The 18,084-nt window shown below is 38.1% G+C and overlaps 1 protein-coding gene across 1 annotated transcript in view; it reads right to left on the bottom strand.

Annotated features, from left to right (window-relative positions):
* The window catches only part of SPEF2 (sperm flagellar 2), a 164,928-nt gene that overhangs the window by 78,342 nt on the left and 68,502 nt on the right, over nt 1–18,084 (bottom strand). Inside the window, exons 15-19 of the mRNA XM_060091629.1 lie at nt 16,108–16,364; nt 9,502–9,610; nt 8,266–8,423; nt 4,852–5,016; nt 762–836 (exon numbers count right to left, since the gene is read on the bottom strand). Coding sequence (XP_059947612.1) covers nt 762–836; nt 4,852–5,016; nt 8,266–8,423; nt 9,502–9,610; nt 16,108–16,364 — 764 coding nt within the window. The remainder of the gene's footprint in view (nt 1–761; nt 837–4,851; nt 5,017–8,265; nt 8,424–9,501; nt 9,611–16,107; nt 16,365–18,084) is intronic.

Below are 18,084 nucleotides of genomic sequence, written 5' to 3'. Positions count from 1 at the left end.
GAAGTAGTTAAAATAAAATAGAAAAAAAAAGAAATTAGGATCAGGAAGAATACAACTTAAAGTAGAAGGTCAAAACCAGGAGAGGAATTAGAAAGCAGACTCTGGGATCTAGGTCCTTGCACAGATACTAAAATCTTATAGACACTAATGTGTTTCTGTACTTCTAGACAGCCAAAACAGAAAAGGAAGTGCTATCATTTAGAGGTGCTAATTATCTAGCCATGCAGAGGAAGAAAGATTTTCCAGTTCCTTGATTCTGAATGAAGTTTCCCACCTAGGATTTCACATAGGGGTGACTGAATGATGTAATGGGCACACTATCCCTTCAGAAAATAAAATACCAGGTTATTATTGGTATAATAAATGTTTTACCTCCACTGCTATTGTGTTGAGGACTTTATATCAAAGTGCTTATCAGTGAGAGCAATTCTATGGGGGACCCAAGAAAATGTGGTTCAGCATGTAGTTTTCTGATGGCAGAGCTTAGCCCAAGGATAACACCTATAATATCTATGATGAATGGATATTCTGTATCTTAGATATTCTCTAAATTATTCCTCACAAGCATCACTTTTCTCAGCAGGACCTTTGCTAAGACCCAGGCTACAGAAACACTGAGGTTCTGTTTTATTGGCAAGGGCTTATGGTTTACAAATGCCTGAGAGAGGTATTCAGTGTATACTACTACATAAATATAGCTATTTTCACTGAAAATTATAAAATGCAGAATTATATTTAATCATATCTATCTTAATCTGTACCTTTCCTTTTGAGTGAAGTTTCACTTTTCTTCCCTTTTCTTTCCTGAGGAGATTCTTGATTACCATGCGAGGGTTCTAAACAAAATTCAACACATAAATATCATTGATGATTTTCTTCAATATCCTGGGCTATGATTTGTAAGCAATCAAATGCTATTTCTCAAAAACGGTTATATTTGTGAACAGCCTAAAATGGCTTAGGCCTTTACTGTGAGTTAAAATTAATCTGAAGACAGACTGTGAACGGAAATTTCTTGAATGGCAACCCTGATAGTACTATTCTATTTTGTGACATTGAGAAGTTGAGTCCTAAGCTTAATATCAACATTTGGTAGTGAATTTGATTGTAAACTCTTTAGTGCAACATAGTTGCAGAATCTTAAAAGTTAGTCCCAAGTCCATTTGAAGCAGATGGCTCTATTTGGATATAGTTCACTGGAATGATCCCCATACAATAAGACAACTGGGTCTGTGATAAGAATGATGCCAAAACACCTTGAAGAAGAGTTAAATAACCACATTGCTTTGCTATGGAGCATCCTTGAACTTCTATTGACCCCACACTTGGTTGCCTTGTGACTTCTACATTCCACTGTGCATTGACTGTAACTTGTAATGCAAAGGATGGTATGGGAATATATACGCTGGGTTCCTCGGAATCTAATTCAAAAATATATTGGAGGGCTTCCCTGGTGGTGCAGTGGTTGAGAGTCCGCCTGCCGATGCAGGGGACACGGGTTCGTGCCCCGGTCCGGGAAGATCCCACATGCCATGGAGTGGCTGGGCCCGTGAGCCATGGCCGCTGAGCCTGCGCGTCTGGAGCCTGTGCTCCGCAACGGGAGAGGCCACAACAGTGAGAGGCCTGCGTACCACAAAAAAAAAAAAAAAAAAAAGAAATATATATATACATATATATATATATATATGTATATATATATATATGTATATATATGTATATTGGAAAGGGGAAAATGGGAAACTGATGAACTGGAGGTCAATAAGATATCCCAAATAATAATTAGTTCTTTGAAAAAAATCACTACATCCCACATAATTTACCAAACAAGTTCAGTCGTCTTCCTCCCTTTGCCCTGGGCTACAGTTTTGTTCTGTTTTGTTTTCCTTCATTGGAAGAATGCACATATGGGACAATTTAAATGCTTGTGATGGAGAGATCATCTTACCTATTCTTTGTATTTAGAAGTGTTAGTTATAAGAATGTGTAAATACATAACTCATATCACTTACATTTAAACATCTCAGCTCCAAAAACCAGGATTCCATAGAAATAAGACAAGTGAAGGAAAGGATTAACCTTGAAACTTTGTTAACCTCCATAAAAGGACTTTTAAACATCCAAATAGTTGAACACCAAACTCATTCATAAATAAATAAATAAATCCAAACATTTGAATTAGTTGCTTTTTTTTTCTTAGAAATAAGCTTAATAAAAAAAGTCTAGATAAGCTCTTAGCTCCTTTAATAACGATACTCTGGGTAATCAACCATTTAGCTCTAAACTTTAGCAAAAGGCAACAGCAAAGGAGGTAAAAATAGAGACACCTAAGACGTTGAACTTATAAAATATTGTGAGCAAGTCTAATTTCTGCTGGGGATGGCATGCACTCTGCCTATTTTTAAAAATTATTTCCAAAATGTATTCTGAAATTGCAAAATATATTCCTAGCAGCATGGATAGCAAGCACTACCATATTTTGTCACACTCAGAACTTTAGTTTTAAATTAAATTCTGACATTTGGTAGTAGACTTGATAATAAACCCTTTAATGGGACATAACTGTGAAGTTTTTCAAATTTAATCTCAAGTGCATTTGAAGCAGATATAAAATACAGAACTGTAAAAAATTAATAAACAGAAAGCACAAATAAATAGAGTCAGGAAACCAGAAGGGGGAGCTCTCATGCCTTAAGAGGACAGCATCGCCCAACAGGAGGAAGGAAGACTCCTCTTCTTTCCTGGCAAGGACTCAGCCAATGAAAAGCCATGGACTCATCAAGTACTATGGCCCTTCCAATTTCCTTTTCCCCCCTATAGAAGCATTCTCCTTCCCCTGTCATGCAGAGACTTGCACATGGCTTGCCATGGTTGCAGACACCGAATTATAATTTCCTGCTAATTCTGAATAAACCCATCTTTGCTGGAGAAATATCTGGCAGTCTAGTTGTTTCAGGTCAACAGACCCATATACAATGTAGAACTGTGTTTGGACAAAATGACTATTAGTGCTCAGTGCACTATGCTTCCTCCTTTACCCTATTTCCACCCTTATTATTTTTTTTTTTAGTAAATAATTTCTCTTTTCTTCTCAACTTTTAAAGGAGATTGTAATTGGATGTTTGCTTAGGGCTTGTTCAGAAGCCTTCGGCTTTTAGTTCTGCAAGTATGTTCTTTTGCAAAAAACTGTAAGTTATTTATATAAAAATAAACAAACCTGGGAACTTCCCTTCCTAAAATCATTTATCCCAGCTTCCCTGAGCTGTAAGGGCAGCGCAGCCTGCGCTATTGCCTCATCAACATCTACTAGCACTGAGATCTCCTTGCAATGATGCATTGCAGTTGGAAGGCAGTAATTGGGCCCCTGGGCATTAATTCTTCTATACATTTTTAAAGATCAGGCACTAACCCTGCCCTTGGTGGAAAAAAGAGACAGATACAACCACTCTTTGAAGCATCAATAGTTTTATTATTCCTCCAATGCACAGTATTCAAGTATACAATTTTATTTAATTTCACGAGCAAACTCAAGAAATTTAAAGACTGAACCGTGTTGTAACCAGAAATGCTAAAGATGGGTTTCAGGGAATGGCTCCAATCCACAGATAACTCCTGACTGTGAGGCCGAGGGGAGGAAAGGGAGGGGAGGCCACGGCCATAGGTTAAAGGCCTAGATGGGTAACTCCAGGCTCCCTTGAGCCTCTGTGGAAACTGTCTTCCCTGGCTAAACAGTATTTTTAAGGTTTCCATTTGTCCTTCAGACCACTGCTTTGTTTTTCTAATGGGGAAAATATGTATGGTTAATTAATTGCTTTGTGCTTTATTGTTTCATATGATAAAATAGGTTTTTTTAGAATTTGCATATTTTGCCTTTAGTTAAGCCCTATTTTATTGGAGTACAATGGTCTTTAATAGACCATAATATATGTTATTAAAGTTTTCAAATGTATTTGTTTAATATAAATAAATTTAATTAAAAAATCAGACCCATCTCAAATCTCCATGAAGTAGAAATATCATGGAGTTTAGAAATACAATCATGACACAATATCAGGAATACCTAGGTAGACTTGTGTAACTGCACAGCCAGCTACTTACAAAGCTAAAACCAGCCACTAGAGCCACAGTTGTTTCATACACACAGCACCAAACTAATCCTGGCATTCTCCCAATATCACACATTTCAACAATTGAGGATTTTACTTTTGTCATTATATTGTCTACCACTTAACTTAACGGTCCTTAGTGGTTAAGGATCTAGAAAGAACTTAAGCTCAAAAATATTCTCTATACAAACTCTATTCATGTATGTTATATATTATAAATATACAAGTTTACTGAGATGTCAGGTGCTTGTTTCTAGCCTTTTATAATCACATAGCACTGAAGAGTGACAGTTACATATAAATTATAGTCTCTAAAGAATGTTCTTGGTACGTTTCCTTATTCCTGTGGACAACAGGTTGTGCTAACTCTCATTTTCTGAAGATGGTCTCGCTTTTTACATAAACACAACTCTATCACTCTGCAAATAGACGTCTGTCCTCTTGATCTGCTCTAAGCTCCTTCTGGTATTCTCTGCACCTTCCCTCCTCTCATCTGTGGTCTTATTCTAATCAGTAGATCTGGGTGTGAGGACTCCACATTCCTTCCCACACAGTGAAGTACCTCCGCTTTGTGACAGCCGTGACTACTACTTTTCCTCTTCATCTGAGCAGACAGCTTGCTTTCATATGACCGAAGTCGCTCAAAGCCTGAATGTAGATAAATGGACTGGTACTATAATTTATAATTCTTTTCTAAAATGAAAATGAGAAACTGGCAAACAGGATTAGAAATCGTTCTGTCAATCACCTGATGCTGGTTTTCCTTTTGCAGCAGGAGTTTTGGATCGCTCACGCTGAGGGTGGACTTCCTTCTCTTTTTCTGGTTCAGGAGGAGGGGGGAGAGGTGATGTAACCTCAGTTGGGGAAACTTCTTCTTTTTCCTCAGCTTCCTTTTCTTCTAATTTCTTTTTCACTTCAAAAGGATGATAAGAATGGACCTTTATTAGCAGCTCCAGACACCTACTATTTCACTTGAACTAAGATAAACCTAAATTAATATAAAACTGCTCTTACTGAATTAGGGTGAACTTCATGTTTTAGGGCTCTCCTTTAAATCATTCAGTCCTTAAAACTAAGATTTGAAGTCTTCTCTGCCTGGTTAGAAATACCATTTCCCCTGCCTCTGATGGGGATGATGTGTTGTGTGTGTGTGTGTGTGTGTGTGTGTATCAGGTGGGAAGGCTTGTTGTGCCATGTGTAAAACCAACAATCTAGAAGTAGCTGGTGTGTTGCGATAGAAAAATAAAAAAATTATGTCAAAATTTCCAGGGGAAAAACAAGGTGAAAAAGCACAAAGAGAAGGTGAAGAGCGATGTGACAGAAGAGGTGAGGGTCAGGAGGGCACGGAAGGAAAAAAAATGCGCGGCACGGACATCTAGGGGTAAATGCATATGAAGCATTTAGAATGGTGCTCAGTACACAACTAAGTCTTAGCATTTCATTCTTTCATGCAGCAACTACTTACTGAATCTGAGTTGTGCCGTGAAGAAAAGGAAGGGTTATAACAATAAGGTAAAACTACACTAGTACTGTCAGTAATAATAATAATAATAATAATACGAACAATGCTAGGCACAGTTGTGGTTGCTAGAGATACAAAAGTAAAACAAAAGAGAAAAATCACTGCCCTGTGAAGCTAAATAGAACAGAGTAAAGGGGGTCAGGAGTGCTGTGGGGAAGCTCTTAAAGTTTATTTAACCAGAGTGCTTTGCAGGGTAGACCCGCTGAGAAGATGGCATCTGAGCAAAGACTTGAACAGGTTCAGGGAATGTGTGCTCCAGGCAGAGCAGACAGCCAGCCCGAGGGGCTTGAGGGGTGGAGCAGGGCTGGTTCCTGAAGGTCTAGGCTCCTATCGTTGTTATGACCCTTTGCCTTTCGGGATTCTGGCTCACCCTTCCCAGCATGCTCTCCCCACCCTCCCTGACTTCTCCATCCTGGACACGGCCGCAACTTTACCACTGTAGCAGGGGCAGTGAATAACTGCACCCATGTATGGCTTTTTTTTACCCATACTCCCTTTGCCCTCGGATTATTCTTTTCAATTCAGCAAGGCAAGGAGGCTTCATTCTATTAGATTTTTGTTTTTCAAACTGGAAAATTTTTTTCTGATTATAAAAGTGATATATAACTATTGTTTTAAAAATTCCCACAATTTAGACAAATAAGCAGAAAGAGAAATTTCCTGTTGTCTGTTTGTCCTCCTTCTCCCTCATCAAGGATTGTACGGCTAAAGAGAAAACCACAGGCCCCAAATGGCATCACTTGTGCTAAATAAAGCCCATGATACCAAACCTAGACTTACTACCTGCCTCAGTTGCAGTTTCTACCTTCTTCAGAAATGTAATTTTAATCAACCAGCTTGGAATTTTCTGGTCAGCACCAATGAGGTGATCTGTCATGTGGGTCCTCTCTACATATCCCCAGCCCCGCAAAGAAGAAGAGGCAATCTGCATGGTAAAGACCCCTGCAGTTGCCTTCCTCCAAAAAGAAGATGTCCTGGCCCCAAATAACCCCCCCTTTTTTCCCCCTTTTGCTAATGACTTCCCTGCCCCACCCTCCTATCTAAAATAGCCTTCCATTTGTACTGTTCCATGGAGTGCTTTCTAGTTGTTAGATGGGATGCTGCCCAGTTCAGGAATAGTTGACCAAGGCCAGTTAGAGCTTTGAATTTACTGGGTTGAATTTTGTTTTTCTTAGCATATAATTGTCAGACTCTTTTCTGTGCTTACATATTTAATAAGAGACATACTTTTAAAAATAAAAAAGGGACCATTTAAATATAACCTGATTTTCCCTACTTAACAGTATATTATGATCATTTTTAAACAGCAGAATATTTATAGAAGTACCGTATCCTTTTATTTTTTGTTTTTAGCTTAATCAAGATGTTTCATACAGAGCACTGGGCTAGGTAAATGTTTATTATTTTAATGACAAAATATTTATTAAAAATAATTAACTGATTGGAATGTAAATCTTAAATAAGTGGCAGTAGAGTCTGTTAATGTAATAAATGATCAGAATGTAAAATCTTTAGGAAAATGTTGAAGTGAGTCTGATAGCTGGCAAAAACACTGATTCTAATTGGTAGATGTTTGAAGCTACAGCCTAGAATCAGTTTGCTTTTGCCTCCCAATCAAGACCCTAGAGGTTTCCTCCCTCCTCTCAGCCTAATTTCTGAGTGTTAAATAACATGTTAAGCCTCTTATATAATATATGGGTTGATTTTTGTTTTGTCTGAAAGCTTCACGTGGGTGTTTTTGGGGAGGAAACATTTCGATGTGGATGCTTGTCTTTCTAAGTGTGAGCTCCTGGGTCCCCAAGGTGACTGTGGCTTATATCTATGCACTATTTTGGTGTCAGTTCACTGATACATTATAGTAGTTAGGTCATAAATCTAGGGATGGGAGACAGCATGCTACCAAGGCAGTTTTAGAATCCTTGTGATATTATTAATTTTGACCATTTTTTATTATACCAAGAAATTGCAGTTGTCAATATAGTCAGGGGTGATTGATAAACAAAAGGGAAATATTTATTTCTGAATTCATCTCTCAATGGTAAAATCTCCATTGAAGTCTGGCATTGGCAGTGTATGAGCCTAAAATTCCTTTCAATAACAAATTCCAATAATACTATGAAAAGTTAATGGGCAATTATTATTGGTTGAATGAAGGAGGAAGGAGGTCGGGATGGTTTAATGTAGGTGAGATGCACCCAGGAGCAGGCTTATAAATAAGTAGTTAATAGTCAGTAAATTCATACCAACACAAGAAGATTTGGGGGGAATAATCTGTCTACTGTTTTCATCCTAAAAGGATAATTCACTCATTGCTTCCTTATAATGCTGAGGTCAACAGATCAAGACCTTTACCTTTCTCTATAACATCCTTAATTTTAACTCTGCTATTTTTTTCACCTGAAAACAACCTTTCAGCAAGATGACCTCTTTTGATTAAATTAAATTAAAATGAAGACAGAAAAATCTTTTATTTAGAAACATTTGCAGTGGAAAGCTAAAATCAGAGGTAAAAGATACTTATAGACGGTATGATCCAAAGAGAAGAGAGAAATTTGCAATTGCATTTTCACTTCCTCCTAAATTCATTAAAACCACACATTTTTGTTATATAAGCTCAAAATTATAAAGAACTGTAATTACCTTTATTCTCTTTTTTCATTATTTCAGTCATAAACATTTCCTTTACTTTTTGGCACAAAGACTGTTTATCTATGTCAGCATTAATTTTTATCAGAATGTTTTCTGGCTCTGTAAACCATTGTTCCAATAAAGGCCAGTTGTCCAAGAAGCCTACAATTCTGCAAAACCAAAATGTTATATGAATATAACATATTGACTGAAATAGTAGAGTAAAATTAAGCATGATTTATCTGATGTATGTAATGAAAAAATAAGCTGCCAAAAAAATCTGAAAAAGCAACTTTAAGAAATCTACAGGCAATGAAATAATATCCACTTTAAAGAAGAAATCATTTAGTGTTGTCTAGCCATATATTTTGAGGTATATGAATGAGTAAAAGAAGTTTTGGCAATTCTATCATTTCAGGAAACCTTTAGTGTGGGTTCATGTCTCTAAGTGAAGATCTAAGGAAACATCACCTATACTCATAGCAGACTAAACTCTGAACCCCCTTCTGATGGTAGTTACAGCCTGGGCCACATAGGTCATCTACTTTTCCTTAGAGAAGTTTAGGAGACCTTTGAGTAAGTATAGATGGTTCTAACTTATTTGCTTTACTCAAATATACTCTTGGAATGGTTTTTGAAACAGTCTTGTCTTCCAAGAGTAGACAGGCTTAATGTAGCTCAAATTCCTCTTCCCTGGTTCACTTCGTATTTTTAGAGTTCTTAAGGTTTCAAAAAATTGTCTAATTTTGTCTAATTTTTTTTTCCAATGAGCAAATTGCATACGATTGAAAGAAGGTTTTTTTTTTCCATTTTTTTATTAGTTTCTGCTTTAGAAAGAAGGTTTTTTAAGCATAACTTCATTTTAGTAACACAGAAGTAGTTTTAGAATTACACTCTATTGTCTGATGCCTAGCTCTTTGACATTCCATGATCTTCATTGGCATTTGCTGAATGAGGGCTGAATTAGGATTCCATATAATGAACTTGTAAGTTCATGCAGCCATAAAGGGAAATATTGCCTGATTTAATTCTTTTCATCCCAGACTATGATGACTTGTGCTCTGAATATAAAAGCTAACACATAAATATTTCACTCAACATCAAAGCTACTTAGTTTTGTTTTACCTGTAAAAGACTGAATGCTAAGAAATACATTTGTTTTCTAGATCTGATGATTCCAAAGTGACTAGTTGTCAGTCTGTTCAAAGGGTAAGAAACAAGAAACAAGACATTGAGTTTTAAACTAACCTATGTTGTATTTGATCTCTTAAATTCTGGTCTTCATCCACATCTTGGTTTTTAGCAGCTACACGTTGATTGATGTCTTCATGAGGAGTTTTACTTGAAAATGCTTCAGCTATGTATTGAAATTACTTAATTAGACAATTTGCTAAAGCAGTCAAAGTTGCAGTAGCACTGCTAAAAGGTACTGATACAAGAAAGTCAAATAGACATGGTTCTGCCTTTGGTCCAATATGAATTAAAATGTTTAACAAAATGTTGAAAAAGTATAGTTTGGGGATCAGAATTCAACTTTCCCTTGGAAATTGGGGAAAAGGAGGTAAAATACAACATTAAAGAGGAACTGTAGTTTTAAGGTAGAGTGTCTTGGGACTGACCATGAAGAGATGAAAATAAAAAATGATGGTTTGTCATGAATAACAAATTAGGAAACAATTAGAAAATCAACACCATGCTGTAAAAGCTAAGAATGAAATAGCAGGGTGGCCATAAAGTCAAATATGCAACTTATTTGTGGATATTATATTACACTACAATAAAGTGATTTATCTTTCTTTCTAAACTTTTTTATTTTTCTAGAAGAGACATAAAGGAGTATACGACAAGAGACCAAAACCAAAAACGATCTCAACTTCTCTGATTGAGTCCTATTCAGAATTAAGTTACAAAGTCCAGAATACTCATGAATTCAGAATAAATGGAAAATCATAAAGAGGAAAAAAAACCTTGAACTAGATTAAAAGGAATTAGATTACTCAGTCAATGTAAGAGAACATTGAAGAGCGAATTAATAGTGTTCAAGAAAATGAAGGACCTTCACAGGATATAGCAATCAATTGTTCTCCCTTTACATTCATGATAGAAAAAGAGGAAATTAAGTATTATAAGTAATCTAGAGATGACTTAAAGTATATGGGAGGATATGCATAGGTTCAATGCAAATATCACACCATTTTATATAAGGGGCTTGAACATCCTTGGATTTTTGTATCTGAGGGGGTTCTGGAATTAATCCCCTATGAATGCTGAGGGAAGACTGTATTACATTATTTTATATTCACAACAAAACTTGTGAAGTAGGATTGTGATTCTAAAATTGTCCCAAATGGCATAGTTCATAAATGACAGAGAAAGGATTTGATTCCAGTCAATCTAATTCCAAACTCTGAACTTCTTTTTAATTTTTAAACTATTTCTTGAACTATACATGCCAAAAAGAATGCTTCCATGATTATACAGCTCAATGACTTCCCAAACTGAAAACAGCACCCAGATCAAGAAACAAACATTATCAGCCCTAGAAGCCCCCTTATATTTCTTTTCAGTCACTATAAGTGACTAAAGTTATCCATCCAGAGCCTGCACTCAAAGCCTCTCAGTACCTCTCCCCATATTATGAACACTGCTGTTCCCTCTCAGGCTGACCAATGGCCCAAGACACTGGCTAAAAGCCCAGGCAGCCACCTACTCTTCCCTTCTGACAAAAGCTTATGCTCCCACACTGGCTGAAGCTTCTCCTTAGGTCTCCTGGTCTCCTACCAGCTGGCTTTGAGTCTGGGCCACTCCTCTCTGCCCAGCCCTGGAAGGACTGATGTTCAGTCTTTGAGGCCACTTGGCTTTGGCTGCATGAAGGCTGCTTCCCTGTGGTGACATCCTTCAGGCTTCCCCACGGACCCCAAGCATTGAAGGGCCATGCTGCAGGCAATGCTGGTGACTGGGCTCCCACACCCCAGCCCAGGCCTCAGGACTCCAGCCCACTGGTCTGGGAGGAGGAGAGAATAACACCTTTATTTTGAAAATCTGTCCTCCTTTGGCTTATATGACATTACTCTCCCTGGGTTTCTTCCTTTCTCTCTAGTTGCTGCTTCTAAACACTTCTTCCTTTGCTCTCCCCATTGGCTGTCTTGGCTGTCATTCTGGGTGTTTTTTAAAATACACTTCTCTTCCTAGATGATTTGTTTTACCTTCAAGCCCTTAACTTTAGTACACACTTCCCTCCTGACATCGAGACCCATTTATAGAACTGCGCTCTGAATATCTTAGCTTAAAAGTCCCATAGGTACCAGCTACTTCAAGTTCAACATGTCCCTAAAGAAACTCTTGTGTTTCTTTCCATATTGTCTAAGTGAATGGTATTATCATTCAAAAAATTGTGCCAGTCAGAAACTTGAAGTCGCCCTGTTCTCCCTGCACTAAATTCACAACAAAATGAATGCCTCCATCCCAACTGATCAGTAAGTTCTATAGTTTCCCTCTAAATAGCACCTGAAGCTGACTCTTTTTACCTTGCCTCTCTAGCTGTCTTAATGCCTTTGGTGTTTTTCAGATGGTGATAGTTTTATAACTCATTTCATTGCTTCCAGTCTCACTCCCCTTCCAGTGCATCCTCCACACTGCAGCTAGAATGACCATTATGAAAAGCATATTGAATTGCATTAAATCTCATCTTTAATAGAATTCAGTGACCTCACATGGCTTCAGGATAAAGTTCAAACACTTTAACTTGGGACAAGACTTTCCAGCTGGTCCCTGCCTACCCTCCAGGCTCATTTCTGTCACTCTTCCACACCCTGCTGCCTCTCAGTCCTAATGATCAACTTGCTGTTCTCTAGATGGACCCTGCTTGCCAGTTCCCTCGCCCTTCCTCCCTGTCTTGGTCTGGTAAATCTCTTCCCATGCTGGGCTCACCTAGTATAGCATATAAGTGACTATATTATAATGATCAGCTTACTTTTGTTTCTTCTCCCACTACATTGTCAATGACTCGAGGACAGGGACTTGCCCTTCATTTCTGTACTGTCAGTTCCTGGCATGTTATAAATGTTAGATAAATATTTACTAGTGGCACCCTTTTAGCTCCCATCACTCTATAACAGTGTAATCTGATAAGACAGATCTTTCTGAGATGATGAAAATTTTCTGCATCCGTGCTGTCCAGTATGATAGCCACTAGCCACATATGCATATGAAATGTGGTCAGTGTGACTGAGGACCTGAATTTTTAATTTATTAATTTTAAATCATTTAAATAACCACTTGTGGCTATTGGCTGCCATGTTGGAAGTACAACTCAATACTATAACTCCTTGGCTCCTTAGCTACAATTTCCACTAAATTCTTTGAAGGCAGGATCCATTTCTTCTTTGTTACAGAATCTCCAGTGCCAATCACAGTGTCTGGCATTTAGCAAGCACGCAATAAATAATAAGTGAATATGTGAATGAACAAGATATTTTTGAAGGATAGAATTTCATCCGTCCAAAAGAGTTCAGGTGGGGTCTTGCTTAAGATGAGGAGAGCAAATTGGCAAGGTGATCTTTCAATGGCCATTCCAATCTTATATTCTAAAAAAGAAAAATCTTAAGATATGTAAGAATCACACTTTATCTTAACTTAAAATACTTGAACATAAAAGCTGCAGATAGATTTTCAAAGTTGTGGACATATTTAGCCTACCCAGTTCTGACCAAAACAAGTAAGAACTATAAACTCAATGATTTCATACTAGTTTTTGTGATTTAGAAGAACCTAATCTAGTAGTTGGCTCAGTTCACTTCAGACCTAGAATATATATAATTAGAAATACATATAAAAATAAAAAAATTAATAGTGCTTTAACACTAAGTTCTGAGGGTAGATAAATAAGATTATTTATGTGTATCTGTACAAAAAACTTGACAAAAAAAATTCTCCCTGTCGTAGTGAATAAAGGGCATTTCTGAGCCTAGTTATAAGTAAATGGTCTAGAATTAAGAAATTAAACTAGTTACATGCTAACATCAGCTTTGATAAATTTTCCAGAGCCATTTGTCATGTAATTTTGATAGGGAATCGAAAGAACTCACACTGGATTGAGTAGATTTCTTGAAAAATTTGTGCCAATTGGTTTCCTTCTATTTTTTGAAACACACAACAAATGCTTCCTAGGGATCCTCAAGAGGGTAGGCAAAACTTCTAAGGCCCTTGTGGGATTATAATCAGCTTTCAGGGACCATCTCACCCACAGGACTTTGTGTGTATTTAATAACTCGTCATATCCTGAAAGCAAGTCAGACTGACTTGAGTTCAGGGCCTTATTCTGTCAGTAGATGGCCATGGATTGGCAGTATTCTTTGCCAACCGTCAGATGATCCTGAACAGGGATGAGAATTTGGCTGAACAAGTGGAATCATCACTACTGTCAGCATAGCTCCCTTGTATGGAGAGGAGTAAATTCTCCCATTTGAGATCTGATGGACAGCATCCAGTTTAAACTACTGGGCTCAACAGCTGAAGTCATATCTAATGGCTTTGTCATTTTATTTAAGTAAACAATGAAACGAAGATCTCAAGATTATACATACTCAAAATAAGGAAGAGTGTGACCTTAAAGCTCATGCTTTAAATTTCCACCTATAAATAAAGGCACTGGAATAGATGATCCCCTAAGTCTCTCCTAGCTCCAGATGTCATTGTGTTAGTAGTAACAGAAATAATGAAAGAATGATGTTACCATTTGTTAAAGGGCAGTTTTTTAAAAAGGTAAAATCAAGACACTGAAACAAATGTAAAATGACATCATCTAATTTTTCAAGTAATGAGGGAACCAGTAAGATGTGATGTTACAACTAGTACAAATGACAATCTGAATAACAGACCTATTTACAGGTAGTCAGTAATGCTGAAATAGATGGTAATAGACAAAAGACTGGTTACTATGTATACAGCAATGTAATATTTGGAATCATCTTTTCAAAGTATAGAAATTAATTTTATCTTAATTAAATCAAATTCATTTGCATGTCCATGAACCAGAATCATTTGAATTACTATTAGTCCCCTACAATTTATAGTTACAGAAGAGCCGAGTCAAAGCCAATGAAAGGCATAGACCCCTCTGAAACCAGACACTCCTCGGCGTCCAAAAGACAGTACTCAACCTTCTATTGAAAGGGTATCCAATAATCTTTTGTTCATTTCAAAGACTTCCACTATTTTTCCTAGTGGATACTATGTGCCTAGTATCATGTACCCGATTCTATCCTAAATGTTTAACATTTATCTCATTTAATACCTGTGATATTATGATATAATAAGAAATATATATTTGGACTTTGGCTCCTGACACAGAGCTCTGAAAACCCTTGTAATTTCCTGAGTGATAGAGGTAAAAGGAGCATTTACTTTTATTCATAATATGCCCCTTTCAACTTTATCTGAGTTTATGCCAAAGAGGTGACTCTTGGATGGTAGGACCCTGTTGCCTGAGAAACCAAGTGACTCGAGGGCTAGAACTTTCAGTCCTACCCCCTGATCTCTAAGGAGGGGAAGGGAGTAGAGACTGATCACCAATGCTCAATGATTTAGTCAGTCATACCTACATAATGGAACCCCCATAAAAACTCTAAAGAAGGGATTCAGAGAGCTCGTGGGTTGGTGAATACATCCACGTGCCAGGAGTGTGGCACCCCCCGAAACTCCATGAGGATAGAAACTCCTGAGCCTGGGACTCTTCCAGACCTTGCACTATGTGCCTCTTCATCTGGCTGCTCATTTGTGTCCTTTATGGCATTCTTTATAATAAAACAGTAATAACAAGTAAAGTGTTTCCTTGAGTTCTGTGAGTCATTGTAGAAAAGTATCAGACCTGAAGAGGGGTCATGGAAAACCCCAATTTGTAGTCAAGTCAGACAGGAGTGTGGGTAACCTGGGGATCCACTACTTGAGACTGGCATCTGAAGTGGGGAGAAGTCTTGTGGGACTGAGCCCTTAACCTGTGAAAACCTGTGATAACCCTGGGGAGTTAGTGCCAGAATTAGCTTAAATTATAGGACCCCCAGTTGGTGTTTTTCAAGAACTGGAGAACAGGGTAGTATGGAAAACCCACACATCTTTGGTGTCAGAAGTGTTGTGAGTAAAGAAACAGTTTTCCTTTAATATCCCAAACAATACAATGAAGCATTCTATTATATAGGATGTGAAATGGAGGTTTAGAAGGATGAAGTACATTTCCCAAGGTCAAATGCCTATTAACCTGGAGAGCCAGGATTCAAGAATATGTGCTTTTACCCATAACCACTGAATTTGTGGAATAAAGTAATATTTTCATTTCAACAATGAAAAGTAGTTAAATAAACCATGAATCTTGGCAAGACTATTTGACCCCAGTGTGGAAGGACTGCAGCCAACTGATACCTGCTCCTCAGTTAACATGCAATCCAAGGGAAGGATGTTACCAGATGCTTGCTTGCAGCACCAGTGTGGTTCATGAACTTCATTTGGGTGGCACACCAAGATGTACTAGATAGCTACAAGAAGCTCCTCCATGTATGCAAGCCTCGAAAAGGAGGGTGCCTCTCAGCCAGGGGAGCTGCCAAGTTGATGGAAGGGTTGAATGAGATGCTTGTAGTTGGCATGGAATTCTCCATGAGCTCCAGGCTTGGGCTACAGTGCTGAACACTGATGGAGCCCCAGGAGGCAACTGTGCTGTACTAGGTAATTCTTTGGAAGCCTAAATGGATTCTTTATTATCCACTTATAATTGTAAATGGGAATATTCACCATTTCAGGCAAAGAAAAATAAAGAGCTCTGAATTATAGAAAAGAATATTTTAAAAAAGGTGTCCAGCTTACCCATGATGTCATTCATGCGATTCAGTGAGGAATTATCTGAAATATCTAATAACATGACAAAATCAAATGCAGAAGGGGGAAGAGGCACTTCTCTGGAAGTTGTAGGGTCAACAGACAATGTGGATATTTGTGATTTCTTTCCCTCCAGTTCTATGAGGTTTCTGTTGCAGCCTGTGAGTGCTTCCTCCAGAAGCTTTGCTTGGTTTAATGTCATTGGAAAGCCATCCAGGACCCAGCCTTTACATATAGGTATCTGACTAAATTAGGAAAGGACAAATCATTAACATTTTGATAGACACAAGTCCTTTAGAAATAATAACACAGTGAATCTTGCCTTTATCTTTCTTTAAATTTCACAGTAACCTCCTTCTGCATGAATTTTATTTCTTTACAGCCAGAATTAGGTTTCCTAATGTACCACAATCGCTCCCTTGCTCAGAAACCTTCTGTGGGTCCCTGCTGCCCTCCAAATCTATTCTAGAAGCCATAACATGGTATTTAAAATGAACTGGCCACAACTTACTTCCCTATAACTTCTTCTCTCACAATTTTGAACCATTCACTTTGAACACACCAATCTCCTCCCTGTTATGTGGGTATTAATTGTACTTCCTAGCTGTGTTCATAGGCTGTTCCTCTTTAAAACCTCAATTTCCTCATATATACAGTGGGACAACATAACACACCTCACAAGATGCTGGTGAGGATGAACTGAAAAGACACATTTTAAGAACCCAGCACAGAGTGTAGCATATGGTGGATACTCATATCGCCAACCTGGAAATTTCTTCCTACCCCACCCGATCCAGCATAGAGTCAAGTGAGTCTTCTTTATCTCAGTTAGATTATAAGTTGCTAAATGGTATGGGCAATTTCTTTGGTTTTTGTACTCAGTGCAGCATCCTCTATAGAGAATAGGTGCTCCAAGAATTATTTTAGTTCTTTAAATTGGAAAAAACATCAACTTTGCTCTTCCAAAACACTTCAATTATGTAAGATTAAGATTTTTGGATAAAAAGTTATGATTTCATTTCTTTCTCTGTTAAAACTGATTTAAACAATTAGAATCCCTTTCTAAAGGCTTGGGAGTCTGCTTTGGTGCCTGTACATGATCCTTCTATCAGTGTGGCAAGGAAGAAGGGGGAAAACCAAAGTTCAGGGAGGTTTTATTACTTGTTCAAAGTCATAAAATTGCAAGTGACCCCAAATCAGGTGATCTTTCCACAGTATCAAGCTGTCTTCAGGTCACTGCTTCTATTACCCCTATTAGGCTATGAAGAGCAAGGAAAGCCTGCATTTTGCTTTTATAATTTGTCCAGAGTGTGGTAAGCATTCTGCACAGAATGAGTTTGTTGATTGATTGGCCTCAGCTAGAGGAGAGAAATTTCTTGAGCACTCTACCAGGTCTGAGGGACCTCTTCTCCCACCTCCAGTCTCAGGAGCTACTTCAGAGGGAGGAGAAGGTCAGGGCCACACTTGTCATGCTGTAGTGTGAGGACACCAGACAACAGGGAGTGAGGAGATCTGGGATTTGGCTCTGGCTATGCCACTAACCAGATACGTGACTGGATTGCCTAACTGAGCTGCCACGTGCCTTCCTTTCCTCACTGAAAAAGGACCCATTTGGACTAAATGAAAGGATGTCAAACTGATGACAGTTGTCTAATGGTGCCTCAGGGGCAGAGGGGATGATGGTAGTGGTGGTGGTGGTGGGAGGGTAGTGGAGTTCTGGGGATGGGGTGTAGACACGCCAACTTCAGTGAAACCACAGCTAAGTTCTGCTTTATAGCTGATGCTTTTCATATACAATTTTCTTTGAACAAGGACTCCCATGGCTTATTCCAGTACTGAAAAATGTTGCAACTATTAGAATGAGATCCCTTCCAGCTTTGAGAATAGCATCACTGTGGCCCAGTTTCTTCAGTGTTGCATTCAAAGAGTAATCAGTCCAAGATACATCACAACTGAGAGGCAACT

Source organism: Mesoplodon densirostris, chromosome 3 (genome assembly GCF_025265405.1).
Source record: "Mesoplodon densirostris isolate mMesDen1 chromosome 3, mMesDen1 primary haplotype, whole genome shotgun sequence".
NCBI lineage: Eukaryota > Metazoa > Chordata > Mammalia > Artiodactyla > Ziphiidae > Mesoplodon > Mesoplodon densirostris.
The sequence above is the reverse complement of the archived record's forward strand: the minus strand, read 5'-3'. Positions and strand labels throughout refer to the sequence as shown.